We start from the raw sequence: 19,730 nt of genomic DNA, 5'->3' as shown, positions 1-19,730 counted from the left end.
TGCCTGCTTAGGAGGAGCAAGTTCATTGGTTGAAGTAATTTTTCCCAGAAGCTCTTGCATTATCCCATGCCCATTCTCTGGGAGGATAAAAGAGGGCAGCTCTGGAGGAAAGAGAGAGTTTTGTCTGGATGAGACTTGAGGTTGCTCTCTGCAGGAAGGGAAGTTGGCTCTCTATAGGAAGAAGAATCTGTCTGAGAGATTTGAGTTGACACAGCAGATCTCCTCCCAGAGAGCAATTGGCAGCTTCTGGAGACAACACCATGTTACAGGTTTCCTATTCCTCTTTGTGAGATTTAGTAGCCCCATTTTACCCTTTTTCTGGTACAATTTTTTTTCCACCTCTACAAGTAGTCTGAATCATCTCACTGTTTGTTCTGCAGTGCCATGTCAAGTATAGTAGATCATCATCTAATCTTTTAGTTTCCAATATACAATTATGTCCTGGATTGGCTCATTTCATTTAGTATTAGTTCATATAAGTCTCTCTAGATCTCTCTGAAATCATCCTGCTGATCATTTTTATAGGATAATAATATTCTATAACACTCATGTAGCATAACTTATTCTGCCATTCTTCAACTGATGAGCATTCCTTCAGTTTCTAGTTTCTTGCCACTACAAAAAGGGCTGCCACAAACATTTCTGTACATGTGGGTCCCTTTGCCTCCTTTAAAATCTTTTTGGGATCTAAGAAACACTGCTGGATTAAAGGGTTTGCACAATTTGATAGCCCTTTGGACATGGTTGCAAATTGCTATCTAGAATGGCTGGATCCATTCAAAGTTCCACCAACAATGTGTCCCAGTTTTCCCATATACTCTCCAATATTCATCACTATATTTTCCTGTCAGCTTAGCCAGTTTCAGAGGTATGTAGTGGTACCTCAGAGTTATCTTAATTTCCATTTCTTTGATCAATAGTGATTTAGAGCACATTTTCATATGATTAGAAATGGTTTTAATTTTTTCTTCTGAAAACTGTCTGCTTATATCCTTTCACCATTTATCAATTGGAGAATGGCTTGAATTTTTAAACATTTGAGTCAATTTTCTATTTTTTTTAGAAATGAGGTCTTTATGAAAAACTATGCATGTAAATATGTTTTCCTACTTTATTGTTTCCCTTCTTATCTTGTCTGAATTAATTTTGATTGTACAAAATGTTTTTAACAATATAATCAAAATTAATTATTATTTTTTTTTGTCAATAATGTTCTTTGTGGGACACAAAGTTCTTTTTGGGACACAAATCTGTTTCTTCTCCACAGATCTGAGAGTTCTTCTAATTTGCTTATAATAGTACTCGTTATATCCAAATCATGAACCCATTTCGAACTTATCTTGATATAAGGTATTAGGTGTGAATCAATGCATATTTCTGTCATATCAGTTTTCAGTTTTCTTTATTGGGAAAGGTTTTAGTTTGTCTCCATTAGATATGTTTGCTGATAATTTCAAATAGATGCTATTGATCATTTTTAGGAAAACTTAATTTATTCCTGTACTCTATTATTTTTAATATGAATGGATGTTAGATTCTTTTTCAAATGCTTTTTTAGACATTTATTGAGATATATGATTTTTGTTAGTTTAGTTACTGATATAGTCAATTATGGTAATGGTTTTCCTAATATTGAACCAGCTCTGCATTCCTGATATAAATCCTTGTTGGTCATATTGTATTATTCTGAAGATGACTTTGTGTAATCTCTTTGCTAATATTTTATTTAAGATTTTTGTATAAATATTCATTAGGTAAATAAGTCTATAATTTTTTTTTCTCTGTTTTCACCCTACCTGGTTTAGGTACCAGCACCATGTCTGTGTCAGAAAAGGAATTTGGTTAGACTCCTTCTTTCCCTGTTTTTTCAAATAGTTTACATAGTATTGGAATTAATTGTTATTTAAATGTTTGGTAGAATTCACATGTAAATCCATCTGGCCCTGGAGAATTTGTTTCTTAGAGAGTTGATTAATAGCTTGTTCCATTTATTTTACTAAAATGGGACTACTTAAGAAATTTATTTCCTCTTCTGTAATCTGGGTAATTTATATTTTTGCAGGTATTACTCCATTTCACTTATATTATCATATTTATTGAAATTTACATGGACAAAATATCTCCTAATTATTGCTCTAATTTCTTCTTCATTGGTGGAAAGATCTCTCTTTTCATTTTTATGAATAAAAATTTGATTTTGTCTTTTCCTTTTTATAATCATATTAACTAATGGTTTATATATGTTGTTAGTTTTTTTATAGAACTGATTCTTAGTTTTATTTATCAGTTCAAGAGTTTTCTCAATTTCATTTTATTAATCTCCCCTTTTATTTTCAAATTTGGTGCTTAATTGGGATTTGTAATTTTTTTTAATAGTTTGTTTTTTTTAGTTGCATGCCTAATTCTTCAATCTTCTCTATATTTTATCCAAGAGATATAAATTTTCCTCTAATAATAATTTTGCTGCATCCCACAAATTTTGGTATGTCTTCTCATTGTTGTCATTCTCTGGGATGAAATTAATGATTGTTTTTATAGTTTGTTACTTCATCAACTCATCCTTTAAGATTAGATTATTTAGTTTCCAATTGTTAATCTGTTTTCCCATAGCCCTTTATTCCATATAAGTTTTATTACCCCATGATCTGAAAAAAAAAATGCATATACTATTTCTGCCTTTCTACACTTGATTTGGAGGTTTTTATGCTATAGTATATGGACAATTTTTGTAAGTTCCATGTACTCAGTGAGAAAAAAGTATATTCCTTTTTATCCCCATTCAATTTTCTCCAAAGATCTATCATATGTGTGTGTATATATATATATATATATATATATATATATATATAAAATCCTATTTACCTCATGAAGTTCTTTCTCATTTATTTTGTGGTTCGATTTATCTAGTTCTGAGAGAGCAAGGTTGAGGTCCCCTACTAGTATAATTTTTTTTTTTTTTTTTTTTTTTTACCTAATTCTTCTTGCAGCATTGTTTTTTTTGTTTTGTTTTGTTTTGTTTTTTGTTTTTCCCTGAAACATTTGGTGTTAAGTGACTTGCCCAGTGTCACACAACTAGGAAGTATTAAGTGTCTGAGGCCAGATTTGAACTCAGGTATTCCTGACTTCAGGACTGGTGCTCTTGTGCTTTATCTACTGTGCCACCTAGCTGCCTCTTCTTTCTGCACTCTTAACTTCTCTAGGAATTTAGATGCTATACCACTAGATGCACATATATTTAATATTGATGTAACTTTATTATCTATACCTTTAAGCAGAATGTAGTTTCTTTCCTTATCTTTTTCAACTAGATCTAATTTTTGCTTTTGCTTGATCTGAGATCAGGATCACTACCCCTGCTTTTTCTTTTTTTTTTTCTTTTTTTTTAACCTCAGCTGAACCCTAATAGGTCCTACTCTAGCCTTTTATCTTTATTCTAAATGCTTTACTCTGCTTTAAATGAGTTTCTTGTAAACAACAAAAAGATTCTGGCTTTTAATGCACTTTGTTATATAGTTCTGTTTTATGGGAGAGTTTATCCCATTCATGTTCACAAATAAAATTATTATCTCTATATTTCCTAACATCTTGTTTATCTCTAGTTATATTCTTCTCTTCCCTTTCCCTTTTTCCCTCCTCCCCAGTATTTTATCACTGATTGGCCCCTCCCTCAAACAGCTCTCCTCTTATGCAGCCTCCCTTTTTATACCTTTCCCCTTCTACTTATTTTCTCCCTCCAATTAGCCTTCCTCTTTCCTTTCTCCTTTCCCCTCCTACTTTCCTATAGGATGAAACAAGCTTCACTATGAAGGTAAATGTGTTTGATATTCTCTGAATCCCAAATAAGTCATATCTGAGGAGAGTAACATTTGCACAATGCTCATCTCCCTCCTCTCTTTCACTCAATTGCAATAGGTCTTATTAGCCTCTGCATGAGATGTAATTTACCCCATTTTAATTCAATTTTCCTCTTCTTCCAGTAATATTACCATTTCTACTATAATTTATTTTTTAAACCCTCACAATAAAATTGAATTATACCTATACCCTCTAAGTATGCCTATAACAGAGATACAGATCTCAAAATTAAACATATTACCTTCTTCTATAGATTTGTAAGCTTTTAAAAGAACATTATTTTTTTCTTTCCTTTCTGCCCTTTATACTTCTCTTGAGTATTTGAAGATCAAATTTTCTATTCAGCTCTGAAATATTTCATCAGAAATAGATGAAATTCTCCTCTTTTATTGAATGTCTATCTTTTCCCCTAATGGATGGTGCTCAGTTTTGCTGGGTAACTGCTTCTCAGCTGCATTTCAAGTTCTTTTGCCTTCAGAATAACAGACTACATGTCCTTTGATCTTTTAAAGTGGAAGCTACTAGGTCCTACATAATCCTGACTATGGCTACTTGATATTTGAATTGTTACATTCTGACTGCTGGCAGTATTTTCTCCTTTGATTTATTTTTCTTATTTATTCCCTTGATATTCTTGACCTTTTTTTCCCAGATGATTTTTTTCAAAAATATAAGTTTTCTATAAAATAATTTTAGTAGTTTGATTAAGTAAATTAAATTTAATAGAAATGTCATTTTTACTATATCGCCTGTCTTCGTATGAGCAAGTTCTATTTTTCCCATTGTTTAGATATGATTTTATTATATATGCATATATGTAAACATTAATATATTTATATTTAAAACAAAGTATATATTTTTCATTATTTACCTTTGTTTATTGGAATTTCTATTTCTATCTCTTGCTGCTGGGTTTAGTTGGTCAATGTTGATGATTTATGTCAGTCTAACTCATATCCTGTAACTGTTCTAAAACAGTTAATTATTTCAAGCTGTGTTTTAGTTGATTCTCTAGCTACTCATTTTAGAAAGATACCATTTATCATTTTAAGAACCATTTCTTTTATTCCTATATTCTCTAGTGTTTTAATAGGAATTTTAATAGTGTATTTTGTCAAAAGCTTTTTCAGCATCTATGGAGATTATCATACAATTTCTGTGATTTAGGTATCGATATTATAAATTTTGACTCTAGTTTTCTTAATATTGAACTAACCTTGCACTCTTACTATAAAGCTTACCTTATCATAGTGTATAGTCTTTGTGATATACTATTGTAATCACCTTACAACAAATTGTATTCAAAATGTTTGCATTCATTATAGAATTTAATTTTTAGGGCTTTTTTTTTTGTTTGTTTGTTTTGTTTTTTTAGCCCCTCTTCATTTATATATTAGTGTTATATTTGGGTCATAAATTGATTTTGGTAGGAATAATTTTTCACCTATTTTCCCAAATACTTTAAATAATATTGGAATCAATTGTTTTTAAATGTTGGATAGAATTTACTCATGAACCAATCTGGCCCTAGGAATCATTTCCTTCACAGTGGAATTCTTTAAAAACTTGATCAATTTATTTTTCTAAGATGGTGTTATTTGAAATTTCTATTTGCCTAAATATTCATGGATTTTTCTCAGATTGTCAGATTTATTGGCAGGTGACTGGACAAAATAATTCATAATGAATGCTTTAATTCTAGATTCTTGGTTATTTCACTGATTTATTTTTACTACTAGACATTTAGCTTTCTTTTATTTAAAAATAAATAGTTTTAAGTGTTTTTTTTTTTCTTTTAATTTTATTAACTTCACCTTTGATTTTTGGAATTTTCAATTTGCTGCTCAAGAGCAATTTTAAAATTTGTTCTTTTTCAAGTTTTTAGTTGCCAGTCCAATTTATTGATCTTTCATTTTTCTATTTTCATACATTCTATTCTATTTCATTTCATATTTCTATTCTAATTTCTATTCTACTAATTTAGAAAAACTGATTTTCCCTTAACTATTACTCTGGCTACATCCCATAAATTTTGGTTTATTGTTTCATTCTTGTCATTCTCTTTAATTAATTATTGATTATTTCTATAATTTGTATTGGATTCACTTATTTTTATGATTAGATCATTTAGGTTTCAATTAAATTTAATCTATTTTTCCAGTTCTCTTTGTTGACTAGGTGGACATAATTGCAATATGATAAAAAAGAGGAGAGTTTTCTTGATAATTTCTTGAAAAATATTGTCCAAGTATTTCTTCTGATTATGATTTCAAGTAGTTCTACATTCCTACACTTCTGATGTTCCGTCTCCTGGATCTATTTTCCAAGTCAATTGTTGTGGAGGGCTTTTTCCTCTCCATGAGGTATCTTACATTTTCATCCTTTAAAAAAATTGTTTGATCAATTCTGATATCTCATAGTGTCTTTAACTTCCAGTTGTCCAATTTTATTTTTTAAGATGCTGTTTCCCTTGATTGGCTTGTATGCATCCTTTTCTATTTGTCCAAATTACATTGTTTAAGTAGTTGTTTTCTTCATTGGATTTTATAGCTCCCTTTTCATTTTGTCAATTCTATTTTTTTCGGTATTTTTCTAAACTATTGACTTTTTTCATATTTTTCTTCCATAACTCATTTCTTTTCCCAGATTTTCTTTTTCTGTTATGTGATTTTTTTTTCTTTTTAAAAACATTTATTTTTAATACACATTGCTTTATGAATCATATTGAGAGAGAAAAATCAGAGCAAAAGGGAAAAAACATTGGAAAGGAAAACAAACAAATAAAAAGAAGTGAAAACAGCATGTGTTCATTTACATTCAAATTCTATAATTATTTTTCTGCATGCAGATGGCACTTTTTGTCCAAAGTCTATTGGAATTGCTTTGGATCACCAAACCATTGAGAAGAACCAAGTATTTCATAGCTGATCATCACACATTCTTGCTGTTATTGTGTCCAATGCATTCTCAACTCTGCTTCTTTTGCTCACCAACTGTCCAAGTAAATTTTTCCACGGTTTTCTAAAACTTTACTAAGGCACAAAACAACTTTTGGTACTGAGTTTTGCCTGTTCCACTAGAGTGGAGTTGAGGACCTTCTGTTAGTTTTTTGAACTTGCTACCTAATGGGGAAGCTTGCTGTCAGGGACTGTCCCACTCTCTATCCCTCCTTCTCTAAACATGGTGGATCCCTCCTGCTCATCTTCCATTTTTTCTGAGATAAAATATTATTCACCCTCTCTCCTTGCTGGTTTTGATATTCTAGGATCTGTCTTCAGATACTATTTTATGGATGCTCAGAAGTAAACTTGAGAGTATTACAAAAATTTATTCCTTATTACTCCATCTTGGCTTCCAGAAGCTAGTCACTCCTTTTAGAGTTACATTATTTTTACCCCCCAGTAAATTCTACATTTTGGGTAATCAGATTAAATCTTTCATAATAATATGAAACACTATTCACAAAACCAACAGCATTTTTCTTAAGACACTGCAAAAGATATTTGATATCTCCAATTTCGTCTCATTCAAATGCAATAGTGCATTATTACTGTTTGCTAAGTTTGTAATTTTACCTTTCAGCTAGCATAGAATACTTAGTCATGTAGTGATTATGAGGCTGGAAATCAGAAGTCAGTTACCTTGAATTTAATCCTATTAACCTAGAAGCCAATCCCACCTCTGTTAAGTACCATTAATTAACCTTTCTATAGAGTTCAGCTGACACTACCCAAGTTTCCTATAGAGCTGAACTAAAGCTAAGTACCACTACTTAACTTTCAAAAGAAGTGAATTAATGCACCACTAAAGCTTTCTATAGATTTGAACTATCACCAATCAAACCTTCTATAACTTTACTGAAGTCTATTGTCTCAAAAGCCCCCAAGACCTAACTCTGATCATATAACTAAGTACTCTGACTGTACCAAAAGGACAGAACACTCTACTCCCATCTTGGAGTTTTTGTCCATGGAGATCTCTCAGTGATTTAAAATAAACTTTTACTTTTTATTTTAGAAATTGAGTAAATTCTTTGACTTCACCCAAGCCTTGTCTCACATACCATAAGGCTGGAAATCCCCAACAATTACATGAGTCATATGAACTTTTTAATAATAAAGAAATATTAAATTTCTGCATTTAAATTCATTCAAATATCAAGTAAATCTTAGAAGAATCCAGTAAGCATTAGGGGAACTCCCTAATCTGTGACAGTGTTAAATTCTGAATCCAAGAATTCTTTATTATCACACACTAAACTAGCTTTATACTTTTTAGTATAGCTGAGAATCATAATACTCTGGATTCAAAAATGTATCATTTATTTTGCTGCTATACTAATGTTTATTTTGCTATCATTAGTAAGGGAAAAGACATTTCCATAGAACAAGTTTATGAATAAATTATGAGGAAAAGTACTTTTTGTAAAGAGCTTTAGTCTCACTACGCTTTAATTAGTTCTCTACACCCACTCATAGTCTGAGTGAGCTTCATTCAAAAAACAATTTCTGTGAATAAGGAGCTACTTAAAAATAGTCTACAGTTAATAGTAGAACAGTATTTTGGCCCAACTCTGTTCTTATGATTCCCCTAAAATTAAACAAAATGTTTAGATTAAAGTGGTATATATTTCTTTATCTGCAAAACTAATTGTATCATTATTGATTAAAACAATGTCTAATAGTAGGGGTGAGATAGAACTTTTACCATTTAGAATGGGCTAAAATTAGGCTTAATTTCATTTCCAAAATACAGAAAGCAATTGTTTTCTCTCAAGTAAATTTATTTTAGATGTTATTACTTTCAAATCTAGAAACATAAAATGAAATAAGTAGAGAGATGATTTTTTCTGCGTGTCATTCAGGATTTTAAAAATGTTTGTCACTTTTTTTCTTCTCCCCTCTTCACTTCAGAAATAGGTCAGTTTTATTAGCCCCTCTGTGAATTTTGAAACTTCTGTTTCTCATAAACTTGATGCAGAGGTTAACTCAATTTGACCAAGAAAATAGCTTACTAAGACAGTAGAATCTGTCAGGATTTTCCTGAAAAACTTACATGAAACCAATTTGGAAAGACAAAAGGAAGGATTTGATCCCAAACTCAGTCTATTATTTTCTGAGTGCTAAAAACTTTTATCATGATTATTGCACCAAAGTACCAAATTTTGTTGAATTAGAGGGAATTGAAGAATACAGAATTTAATTTAACTTTACATTTTGAAATTTATAACAAAGACATGAAACATTATAGAACATCCTTTCTTTTAAAAAGGAATATCAAATTTATTTTTAAGGATCCTATCTAGATTAATAATTTAATTATGATATCTTAAAATTAAGACTTTTTATTTTAATGGTTTTCAAAATTGATTTGTGTCACATGCAATATAAAATTAATTTTATGTTTACCTTTAAGTAGCAGCATTTATATGTTTTCTGGATTGAAAATTGTTTGAGTATTAATGTATAAGCAATTTCTATTTCTTCAGTTTTTCACACACACTGCCACCCATTTTCCCACACACACTCTAAAAGTATTTTTAAAACATAAAAACTTTATGGGTGTATGTTTTTTTTTATTGCTTTTAATATTCTACATTAAAAGACTTTAATACATCCAGATAGGTTAAAAAATGTTAGATTATGAGAAAATCGACTTTTAAATGACCAAAAAAAAAAAAAAGTAAAAGAAATTAACACCAAATAAATCTACAGAATGTAATCATTGTGATGATAAATTCATCAAAACAATACTTAAAAGAATTTTATAAATGCTTCATTTTAAATATAATACTAATCAAAGATGACCTAGGCTCTACTCATAAAGATTATATAAATTTATCTGAAATTTTAGCCCCCAAAGTAGACAATAAATCCATTGGGGATAGGATAAGATATGGCTATGACCTTAGTTTAATGTTTTCAGAGGCAGACTTGATTCAGAGTTGCCCAACCTTAACCATGTGGATGTCTTTTCTGGGACACACACATACCTATTACAACAAATGAGCATGCTGCTTCCTCTGATTCAAACAGCAAATATATAATCCTTACCAATCTAAGATATTACAGCAAAAATATGTTTAAAGTATCAATCTATTTAAATCAAAATACATAATGTTACATTTAATACTAAGTTTATATGTGGTCCAAGAAGAATCTTCACAAGATGCAAGGTAATTGAAATGTCTTATTTCAATATTCCTCCTCCTCATTTCCCTTGCATTCTTTTTGTCCTCATTCATTTGCTTCTTTTTCTCTCTTCTGAATATGAAAGGAATATCATTCTAGTCAAAGCTAACCAGTCCAAAAGTACTCTTAGTATTGACTACATCTCTCCTATATAACTTCCCCAACTACATTCTATTTATGAATTCCTTCTTATTCTTGTATAATCAGTCACTGATCCTGGTTCTTCTCCCTTTACCTACAACCATATTCAGCTTTCTCTGATTAAAAAACAAAAACCAAACAACAAAACCAAAAAACATTACACATTCTTTTATTCATTCTACTACTTAAAATTACAATTCTCTCTTTAACTATTACTGACAAATTTCTTGAAAGATTACTCTACATGTGCCATCTTCATTGTTTTGTCATATATTCCTCTTCAGTCCTTCTCTGTCTTCTATTCTACTAAAACTATTATATCAATGTCCACAAATTGTCTTGTAATTGCTAAATCCAGAGCCTATTTTTTCAGTTTTTAATTTCTTATTGTGCCAGGTATTTTGTTAACCCTGAGAATACAAAAAAATAAAGAAAAAGGGGGGGGGGAATCAACAATTATGAAAAAAAAACTATATAATTAACTCCTCACTTTCTAATGAGGGACATAATATGCAAACTTTGTATAATTGAGATACATTATAAAATGGACAAAATAGGTATCTGCATTGAAGAAGTAAAGAAAAGTCTTTTGGAGAATAGCTATAATATAAAAATGGTGACAAAATCTAGGAAATTAATAAGAAGGGGAGAAGTAATTCTAGTTTTGGAAATAGAAACTGAAAATATAAGAAGTTGGGAGTTGTTTCTTGTTGGAGGAATAACAATGAGTCACATGGCTGAAGTTGAGAACTAAGGTTTAAGAAGACTTGAAAAGTAAAAGAACTATGCTATGAAGGACTTTTAATATCAAACTGGAATCCTTGATGGAAGTGAAAAAAAAATTGTTCAATCCTTTCTTTTATTCTTGGTTACCTTCATTTTTCTCTGTCTCCACATATTTTGCAGGTAAAGACATCCATTCTCATGACTTCAAGCTACTCTTTCACTAAGCTACATATTTAAAGCACAATTCCTGAGCTATATTTCTTATCTTCTACTTCATTTTAATCACAGTCCACTAATCTATGCTCCCACTTCAGTTTCCTATTATTTCTTCCTTATCTTAATAGTTTCTTAGCCACTTATTGCTTTCAAGTTCTCTTTCCTCCAATCTGAATACAGTTGGAAAATTAATACTCTTAATGTAAAGGTAAGATTTTGGCAATTCAGCCTCTATGAAATGATAACTTCAAATGTATATCCCAATCTTTTATCCTAATATTCAGTGATGGAATTCAATATACTTAGAATACATGAAAAAATCCCATTGTTGCTTCAATTTCAACATTTTTAAAACCGAGTTCATCTTTTCTATCATATTCTCCTCTTTCCTATTTCTCAAGTGCTATCATAGCTACAATAATACTTTAAGTAATCAAAGTTCATGATTTTAAAATTATCTTTGATTTTTTTCTTATCCTTAATCCCACATATCTACTTAAAACTAGCATTTATGTAATGTTTCAAGATTTACAAAGTAGTTTACAAATAGTATTTCCTTTATCCTCATACCCTAGGAGATGATAATATTATTTTGATTTTATAAAGGAGGAAATTGAAGCAAATAAAGATTAAGTGGTTTACTCAGACAATTATTAAGTATCTAAGGCTAGATTTGAATCCTGCTCTTCTGACTCTAGATAAGGTTATGTCACTTTATGGCTCTAAAAAACACTGATGGTTTTTCATTGTCAAGAAAACAAAACTCAAACTCCTTAAATTGTCATTCAAGCTCTTAACAATCTGATTTAAATCTCTTTTTGCAGGCTTGTAGCTTCTCTGCCATTTATTCTACACTCAAGACTGAAATTTACCTAATTACTTTCTACTGAATAAGCATTTCCAACACTCCCTCTCCTTTGCTAATATGTATTCCCTATTCTTACATTACTCTCTACTATTAAATTAATTCTGAATTAACAAAAGCTGTTAAATGTCATTTCCTCTATAAAACATTATACCCTCCCCATGAATGCCATGCCCACACAATAAGACAATTAGCATATCTAATATGAACTGATCATATTTTATTTATATTTTATTATGTACTCACATTTTAATGTGTCTTGTTTCTACACATTTACTGAAATTTCTTTAAAGAAGCATTAGAATTCTCATCAAATATTACTTATTTTATATATACCTAGAAAAATAAATATCTATTGTCATGAGATTAGATTTATTATCATTAGATTAGACGTACAGTACCTTCTGGAGACATTTCTGGTATGCAGGTCTCATAAGGTCCATCTAGGAACTGTGGTTTATTGTCATTGATATCCAGAACTTTGATGACAAATTCAGACTCTGGTTCCACAGGTTTCCCAGTGTTAACATTTAGCACCTGGGCTCGTAGTTTGTAGTAGGCTTTCTCCTCTCTATCAAGCTTTTTTATGGCGGTTATATCACCTGTTCTGTTGTCAATGATAAAAATACTCCCAGCTCCATCCCCAGACAACAAGTATATCAAAGATGCATCCCCTTTATCCAGATTTGATCTTAGCTGTGAGGGATAAAAGATAATATTTTAGTTTATATTTAAATCCAAATGAGGGGTATTTTAGAATTTCATTGAATTTCAGTTCAAGTTTAAGTATCATTGTTTCTATCAGGTGGATGCTCTACCCACTGATGAGTCTAATTATATCTTAACCAATAATGTTATATATTACTATTAAAAGTTTGATCACCAAGACCTAATCTTTTCATGATTATTCTCTCTGAATTTATATAATCTCACCTTTAGATAACAGTTTTTCACAAGCATATTTTAAAAACATTTCTTCCCAAAATTTATACTTGTATACACATTGTAGAAAGGTTATATGATATAGAGTCAGAGACTCGTATTTAAATTAAGCAATATCACTTTATTTATATTTGTCTTGGACTATTCACTTTAATTCCCTCTGCCTCATATATAAGATGTGCATAATGATGCTTTCCATACATGCATAAGAAAGTTATTTTGTGGATCACTTCAAATATGCAAATCATTTTGTGCTATATGAAATTATAAATTATTGAGAGTATTATAACAAAGAGTTTTTTTATTTTTTTATTAAGAATGAGTTGTTCAGAAAATAATGACAATAGAGTCAAGAAGATTTGTCATTTGTGAAAGTTAAATAAATGATTCAAGAAGGTATTTATCTATTAATTACATTTTTTAAATGTGTAATTAAAACCTCTTTGGAGAACTCATTTTCCACAAGCCAGACTATTTCAAATTTGGCATTACTTTGATTTCAAAATGTGGTTCAACTTTCCTTTCAAGGTCAGTAAAGGGATACAAGTCATTGATATCCAGAATTTGATCCAGCATTCTAGCATAATCTGAAAAATTATCCTGTGCCTGGAAAAATACTAGAGGACAAGATACTCACTAGAAAATTTGGAAAAGCAGCATCTCGTATATAGTTGGTAGATATGAACTTTGATGTATGGAAGAGGATGACGATAACAGATTTAAGATTCAAATTTTACCTGATCCTTACTGTGTCTGAGAAAATTACAAACTCTCTGAAACTTAATTTCCTCATCAATAAAATAGGGATAGTGATAGCACTTACTGCATAAGGTGGTTTTGAGGATCTAGTTAGGTAATATACATAAAATACTTTGCAAAATATAACATATGTAATTATATATAATATATATGTAATTATATATAATTTATTATTAATATTTATTGAATTGTATGTTATTTCAACAAAGAGAATGATACAAAAGAAATTAATATTTTTCTCACTAAGTTTTTTCTCACTAAGTTTTGCATAGAAAAGAAGTATTTCCCCATAATATTGGTTTTTCTTTACTATCCTGTTTTCTCCCTTGCAGTTTTTCTTCCCCATTATACCACATGTATTATTATTTGAAAGACCAATATAAATAATTTATAAAATTGAAGGTGTTTAATAATAAAATTTGTCAAATTTTGACATTTTCATTAATTTTAGCAATACAGTAATGAATAATGAAATATTCCAAACTTTTTCAATTAAAATATAAATTTGGAAATATATACAAGATAAAAAATTGATTCCTACAGTTTGGCTTTACATGAATGAGTTTATTCAATCACCTTATATTAATGTACCTTTCCTTATATCTTAGAAGTCCTGAAGAATTACAAGATAAACAAAATAATAACAATACCAAAGAAGCCATCACATTAGAAAGCTCCTTATTTACATTCTATTATCTTGGAATAGTTCTTAAAAGAACTTATGTTATCTGGGAGAAAGCCTTAAAATAATCAAATCAGTAATTGATCTCAGTTTGAAAAGCAATGATAATCTAAAGAAATTAGGAATATCTATCAACTAGTGAAAGTGTGACAAATCAGGAGAGGATTCAACTTACTATTTGTTACAATTGTACTTTTAAACAAAGCTTGTGTCTACATGGAACACAGAATGACAAGGAAAAATGAAATGGACACATTCTATCAAAATAACCAAGGTACACACTACATGACACTTCAGTATATTAATTCTAATGATACATTTTTAAAACTTGGTTTAATATTCCCAGAGGTGTTAAGAGAATCAAAATTGCATAATTGGTAGAGAGATAAGTACTATGAGCTATTTATGTTATGATCTAGGCACATTAATTAGTTGATTTTCTATAGAATGTTTTAGAGAAAATAAATACCTTATTTACAAAGCCTTCTTTGATCCTATGCCTCAGATATGAATTTAATTTCAATCACAGCATCTTAATGGTATGGAAGTCATAGAAGTCACATATATTCTACTCTATAGAGTGCAAAAATTTTAGGAAGCTTAGGACTACACAATATAATATTTAGTACTAAAATTTTACAAAACAGCACTAGAAAGTAGAATTTTATATAAAATTGCTACTTCTAACCCAAATCATTTTTGTGAAATAGATAAAAAGGGATGTGTCCTGATATTGAATAAAGTAATGCCATTCCTCTTTTTAATAAGTTTTCAGTTATCACAGGTGTTCTTGCTCAGCTTTAAATCAGTTAGTTAAGACTATATTGCATGTTATTAAAGTCTGAATTGGATGTTGGTGGAAACTGTTCTGTATGCTAGACCATTTTCTAAAGGACTGGCTGAAGCTTGGAGTATAAGCAAAAGTCAATACTATCTGAAGTAAAGCAAAATGGTTTTTGTGGTGGATGTGCATCCTAAAACAATGTAGAATTAATGAGAATGACAACCTGTCTTTGAGCTTATGTTGATAAATTTCTCCATGGTGTCTTTTTTTATTCAAGGTGGCCAGTTGATGGTAACCCTTTACTTTGTCCGGTGACAAGATAACATATACTACTTTTACATCAAGAATTAACTGTAAGCCTCAATTACATTTCCCATTCCTGAAGACATGTTGGTTTATGATAATTGTAATGTTTTTCAAAACAACTATATAGTGCTCTAGTAATTTTTTTTTAAAGTAGTAAGAAAGCAACAAATAGCAAGAGGTAAAATATGTTTCAAACTTTATTCCTTGGGAATTTCTAAGGCCCCAGGATAAGCAGCTGCCCTTGTACATGCTTAAATTTATTCATGTTTAGTTACACATATATGCACATTCCTATTAAAATGAGACACCATTTGAGTACAGGAACTCTTCTAAAAGGCTGCGAAAAGAGAGTTAATGAATTTTGAACACTTCACCCTTTGGGCCCAATTAAATTTTAGTGCTAGTTAATTAGTGGTTTAACTTATTTCAGTTCATTCATCTAGAAAATGTCTTACAGAAAAGGGCAAAAGATCTATAGGCTGCAATTACCTCTGTTAAAAAACAAACAAACAAAAAAAAAAAAACTAAATGATAAAGAAAATAATACAGATAGGGAGATGTTTCATTAATTAATTTTCTCAAAATACATTCTAAAAATGAGAGAGGGTGAAAATAAATATTCTTTATAACTACAGAAATTTTATACTATAATTATGGGAAAGTAAGTTCCTATAGATTTTTAGCTGTAAAAAGATGACAATATTAGTTTGTTTCATTAAAAATTAATGATGGATAAATCAAGTGCTACTTAGTGTAATAGAAAAACATACTAAATACTGCCTGTAAACTGTACTGTACTCAGTGTGGTTGCTTTGATTCACTGCCAAAATTAGCATCACTAAATTGGCAGATGTTGATAAATAAGAGGAGCATTTTTATTTAGAAAATTGAAAATGAATTTCCAGGATATTTATTTCAATTTGATGTATAATTGTGCTGCTTACGTATCTGAAGTATGAATTCTCCTGGCACTTAATTCTTTCTAGCAATTCAATGCATGCTATTTCAGTCATACTAAATCATTAGCATATTTTTTTTTCTTACATGCATCTATTTTTGGTGAAAAGTTCATTCTACTATTACTTTGAAATACAACAAACATACCCGACCCACAGGTTGCTCAGTTACTGTCAGTTCCTCCTGCACAAAAAAACGATTCCACACCCAGGTCCGCTTTGCTCTCAGGTGAGATTGTAGTGGCTGTTTCATCTCATGCATTTTAGAGTTGGTCATATCTGTATGACAGGGACATAGTTGAGCCAGTCCCAAGAGAAATTGTAGTGACACATAGCAATTCATGCTGAAGTGTCTTTTCAGTACAGATACTCCTATGAGAAATCAGTAGGCAAAAGTAAAGTAGTATTTCTCTCCTTCTGCAAATACCTATTTTATAAGCTTCTAAAATAATTTTTCACCATATTCCTAAAAGAGAAAAAGAGAAAAAATAATTGTTTTGGAATGACATTTCTGAAAAGTTAAACACCCTTTCACACACATTATACATAACGTTTTTAGAAAATATAATTCTATCATTCCATTTCTTTTTCAATTCTCAAAATAACATATGACAGAATGGAAAAATCTATTCAATTAATTCATCTTCCAAATTATACTAAGGAATTGTATTGTGCAGAGTAGTCATAATATGAATGAAATAATTGTGTATTTCTGCTTAGGCAGTGCTCATTTTGAGATGTGGTCATTGAAATGCCTGAAGGTTTGAAAGTGACACTGGAAGAGCACCTCTGAATGGTAGCTGACACTAATGCTTGTATTTTTTTTTAAATCTGCTTACTTTCTGCCTTCTGTGCCAGTAAACCTCAAATTAGTTTGTTTTACTAAAAAGGCAGGGAAGGGAAGCATTATCTACCTATTCTAATTCCTATTCAAGAATGATGAAATTCCTTATATGATTTTACAATTTATATCAAGACATATTTTTACATAATCAATGGACAATCTCTTAAAAGCTTTAAGATTTCAATAATCAATTTAATTGCTGATATAAAATATTCCTTTTATGTAGAGAAACGCTAAAGGAAAAAAGGGAGTTAATCAATTGCTCACTTTCATTTATAAGGCATTATTCAGAAGTTGCTATTTTATAACATTGCAAATTTTATATTAATAAAAATATTACAAGCTTCAACTATGTGCTAAGGGGAAATAAAGTCGTAAGCATTCATATAATTCTTATTATGTTCTAGGAATTGTATATATAAAACACTTTTTTTCTTTCTAAAAAAGAAAGTAAAAAGGAATAAGCATTTAAAGAATATCTACTTTATATCAGGTACTAATCTAAAGGCTTTTCACAAATATTTCATTTGATCCTCATAAAAAACACATGAGGCAGGTGTTAATATTATTCTAATTTAAAAATCTGAGACAAACAGAAGTTAAGTGACTTGCTTATGTTCAAACAATTAGAAAGTATTTAACACTGGATTTGAACTCAGTTTTCCCAACAGCAGGGAGCCTTATATATAAAACATAAATATTATATAATAATATATATATATTTATAATAAAAATATAAAAATAAAATTTATAAAATACATTATAAAACATAAATTTTCAAAAGCATCTGAGTTGTTTAGAAATTGGACTGAAACTTAAGTTTAAAAATCATAGAAAAAATAACAGAATAATGAGAATAAGTGAGTACTTGATAATATTCTAGCATCCATTTCAATGTGCTTTTTCTAAATGTTTTAGAAAAAAAATAAAAACTTCAAACAAGAAGACAGAGTAAGAAGTTTCCTCTAATTTATGCACCATCACCAACTTAACACAATAATAAAACCATAACATATTGATAACAGATGAAAATAAAAATAATAAAAAATAGAAAGTAAGTCACTAAAAGGTATTACTGTCATCCACAATGCCCCCCTCCCCCCCAAAAAATACATCTAATATAGGCTTAGTTTGGTATTTATTACCTTCGTTATTGTCTGGTTTAGTATAGAAGGAAATAGTGACATCATAACAAATTTTTAAAACTGGAATTTATATTTTTGCTTCCAGACTTCAATTCTAGCTTTCAATATGTCCTGCTTGTATAATGTGAGGTAAAGCAGTCAACCAATGACATGAGGATTGTACTTATGTCATGTGGAAATTCACTTCTTCAATTCAATCAAGCAGCTTTGTAGCTCTAGTATATTGAAAATAAAAGAAAAAAAAGAAAAAAGAAAAAGAAATAAATGAACAAAAAAGTGGCTATAAAGTTGAAAAATTCTCAAATCAAAAGTTTTCAGTTAGAATCTAATGTGCATGGAAAAAAAGAAAAATATCTTTGTATAACAATTTCAAAATTTTGGTGAGTTGTTCCTTGAGACAAGACAAAAGTATAAGGTAGATTTTTGCTCTATGAATTTAGCGCCAATGAGAGTGTGTCCATATTATATTGGTTCTTTTTTTTTTTTTTTTTTTTTTTGCTGAGGCAGTTGGGGTTAAGTGACATATCCAAAGTCACACAGTTAGGAAGTGTTAAGAGATCATATTTGAACTCAGATCTTCCTGACTTCAAGGCTGGTACTCTATCCACTGTACCACCTAGCTGCCCCTGGTTCTTTTTTAGTGTTAAGCTAATGCATAGTATGGTCTGTGAGTGATCAAGAAACATTAATTGAGAATAACAGCTAATTAGCAATGGCCAATAGTGTCATTTACTTCAATTGTGAAAATACAAAAAAGACATATAGATGAGGAATTGTTGCTTTGTTTAATCATTTCAGTTGTTTCCAAGTCTTTGTGATGCTATTTGGAATTTCTTGGCAAAAAATCTGTATTGACTTGCCATTTCCTTCTTCACCTAGTTTGTAGATGAGGAAACTAAGACAAACTGTTTAAATAATTGTCCAGCATCCCTTACATAATAAAAATGACTGAGGCTAGATTTGAACTCAGGAGGATGAAAGAAGAAAAGTGATTAATATAGTTAAGTGATGCCCAAATGTTCAACAAAGCTATGAAGACTGAGATTAAGGAATCATATTTGGCACTTAAAGGATGATTAATGACTTTGAATAAAATAGTTTAACTGGGGCAATGATACCAAACATGATAGAATTTGCTTCTAAAAGCATACCAGTTAAAATTTTCTTTTACTTCTTAATGCTAATTTTATTCCTCAAAAGATGGAACAATGACAAAAGGGAAATTTTCTTTTGGATCAATTCTAACTGATGGGGAGACAATGGATAGTAACATGGAAATGATAGTACTTATACAAGGAAGTGAAATCCTTCTTAGAAT

The 19,730-nt window shown here is 30.0% G+C and overlaps 1 protein-coding gene across 4 annotated transcripts in view; it reads right to left on the bottom strand.

Moving 5' to 3' along the window:
• CDH19 (cadherin 19) overlaps positions 1 to 19,730 on the bottom strand; it is a 230,725-nt gene that overhangs the window by 101,555 nt on the left and 109,440 nt on the right. For 2 of the 4 annotated variants that reach the window (XM_074274253.1, XM_074274226.1), the window contains exons 2-4: positions 18,413 to 18,627; positions 16,572 to 16,889; positions 12,396 to 12,690 (exon numbers count right to left, since the gene is read on the bottom strand). In XM_074274253.1, the coding sequence (XP_074130354.1) occupies positions 12,396 to 12,690; positions 16,572 to 16,766 (490 nt within the window). In that variant the 5' untranslated portion in view covers positions 16,767 to 16,889; positions 18,413 to 18,627. The remainder of the gene's footprint in view (positions 1 to 12,395; positions 12,691 to 16,571; positions 16,890 to 18,412; positions 18,628 to 19,730) is intronic. The other 2 variants (XM_074274235.1, XM_074274243.1) reach the window with 1 other exon arrangement.

The sequence above is a fragment of the Sminthopsis crassicaudata genome, chromosome 1 (genome assembly GCF_048593235.1).
Source record: "Sminthopsis crassicaudata isolate SCR6 chromosome 1, ASM4859323v1, whole genome shotgun sequence".
Classification (NCBI taxonomy): Eukaryota; Metazoa; Chordata; class Mammalia; order Dasyuromorphia; family Dasyuridae; genus Sminthopsis; species Sminthopsis crassicaudata.
Note: the sequence above shows the minus strand (reverse complement) of the source record. Positions and strands in the feature narration are given on the sequence as shown.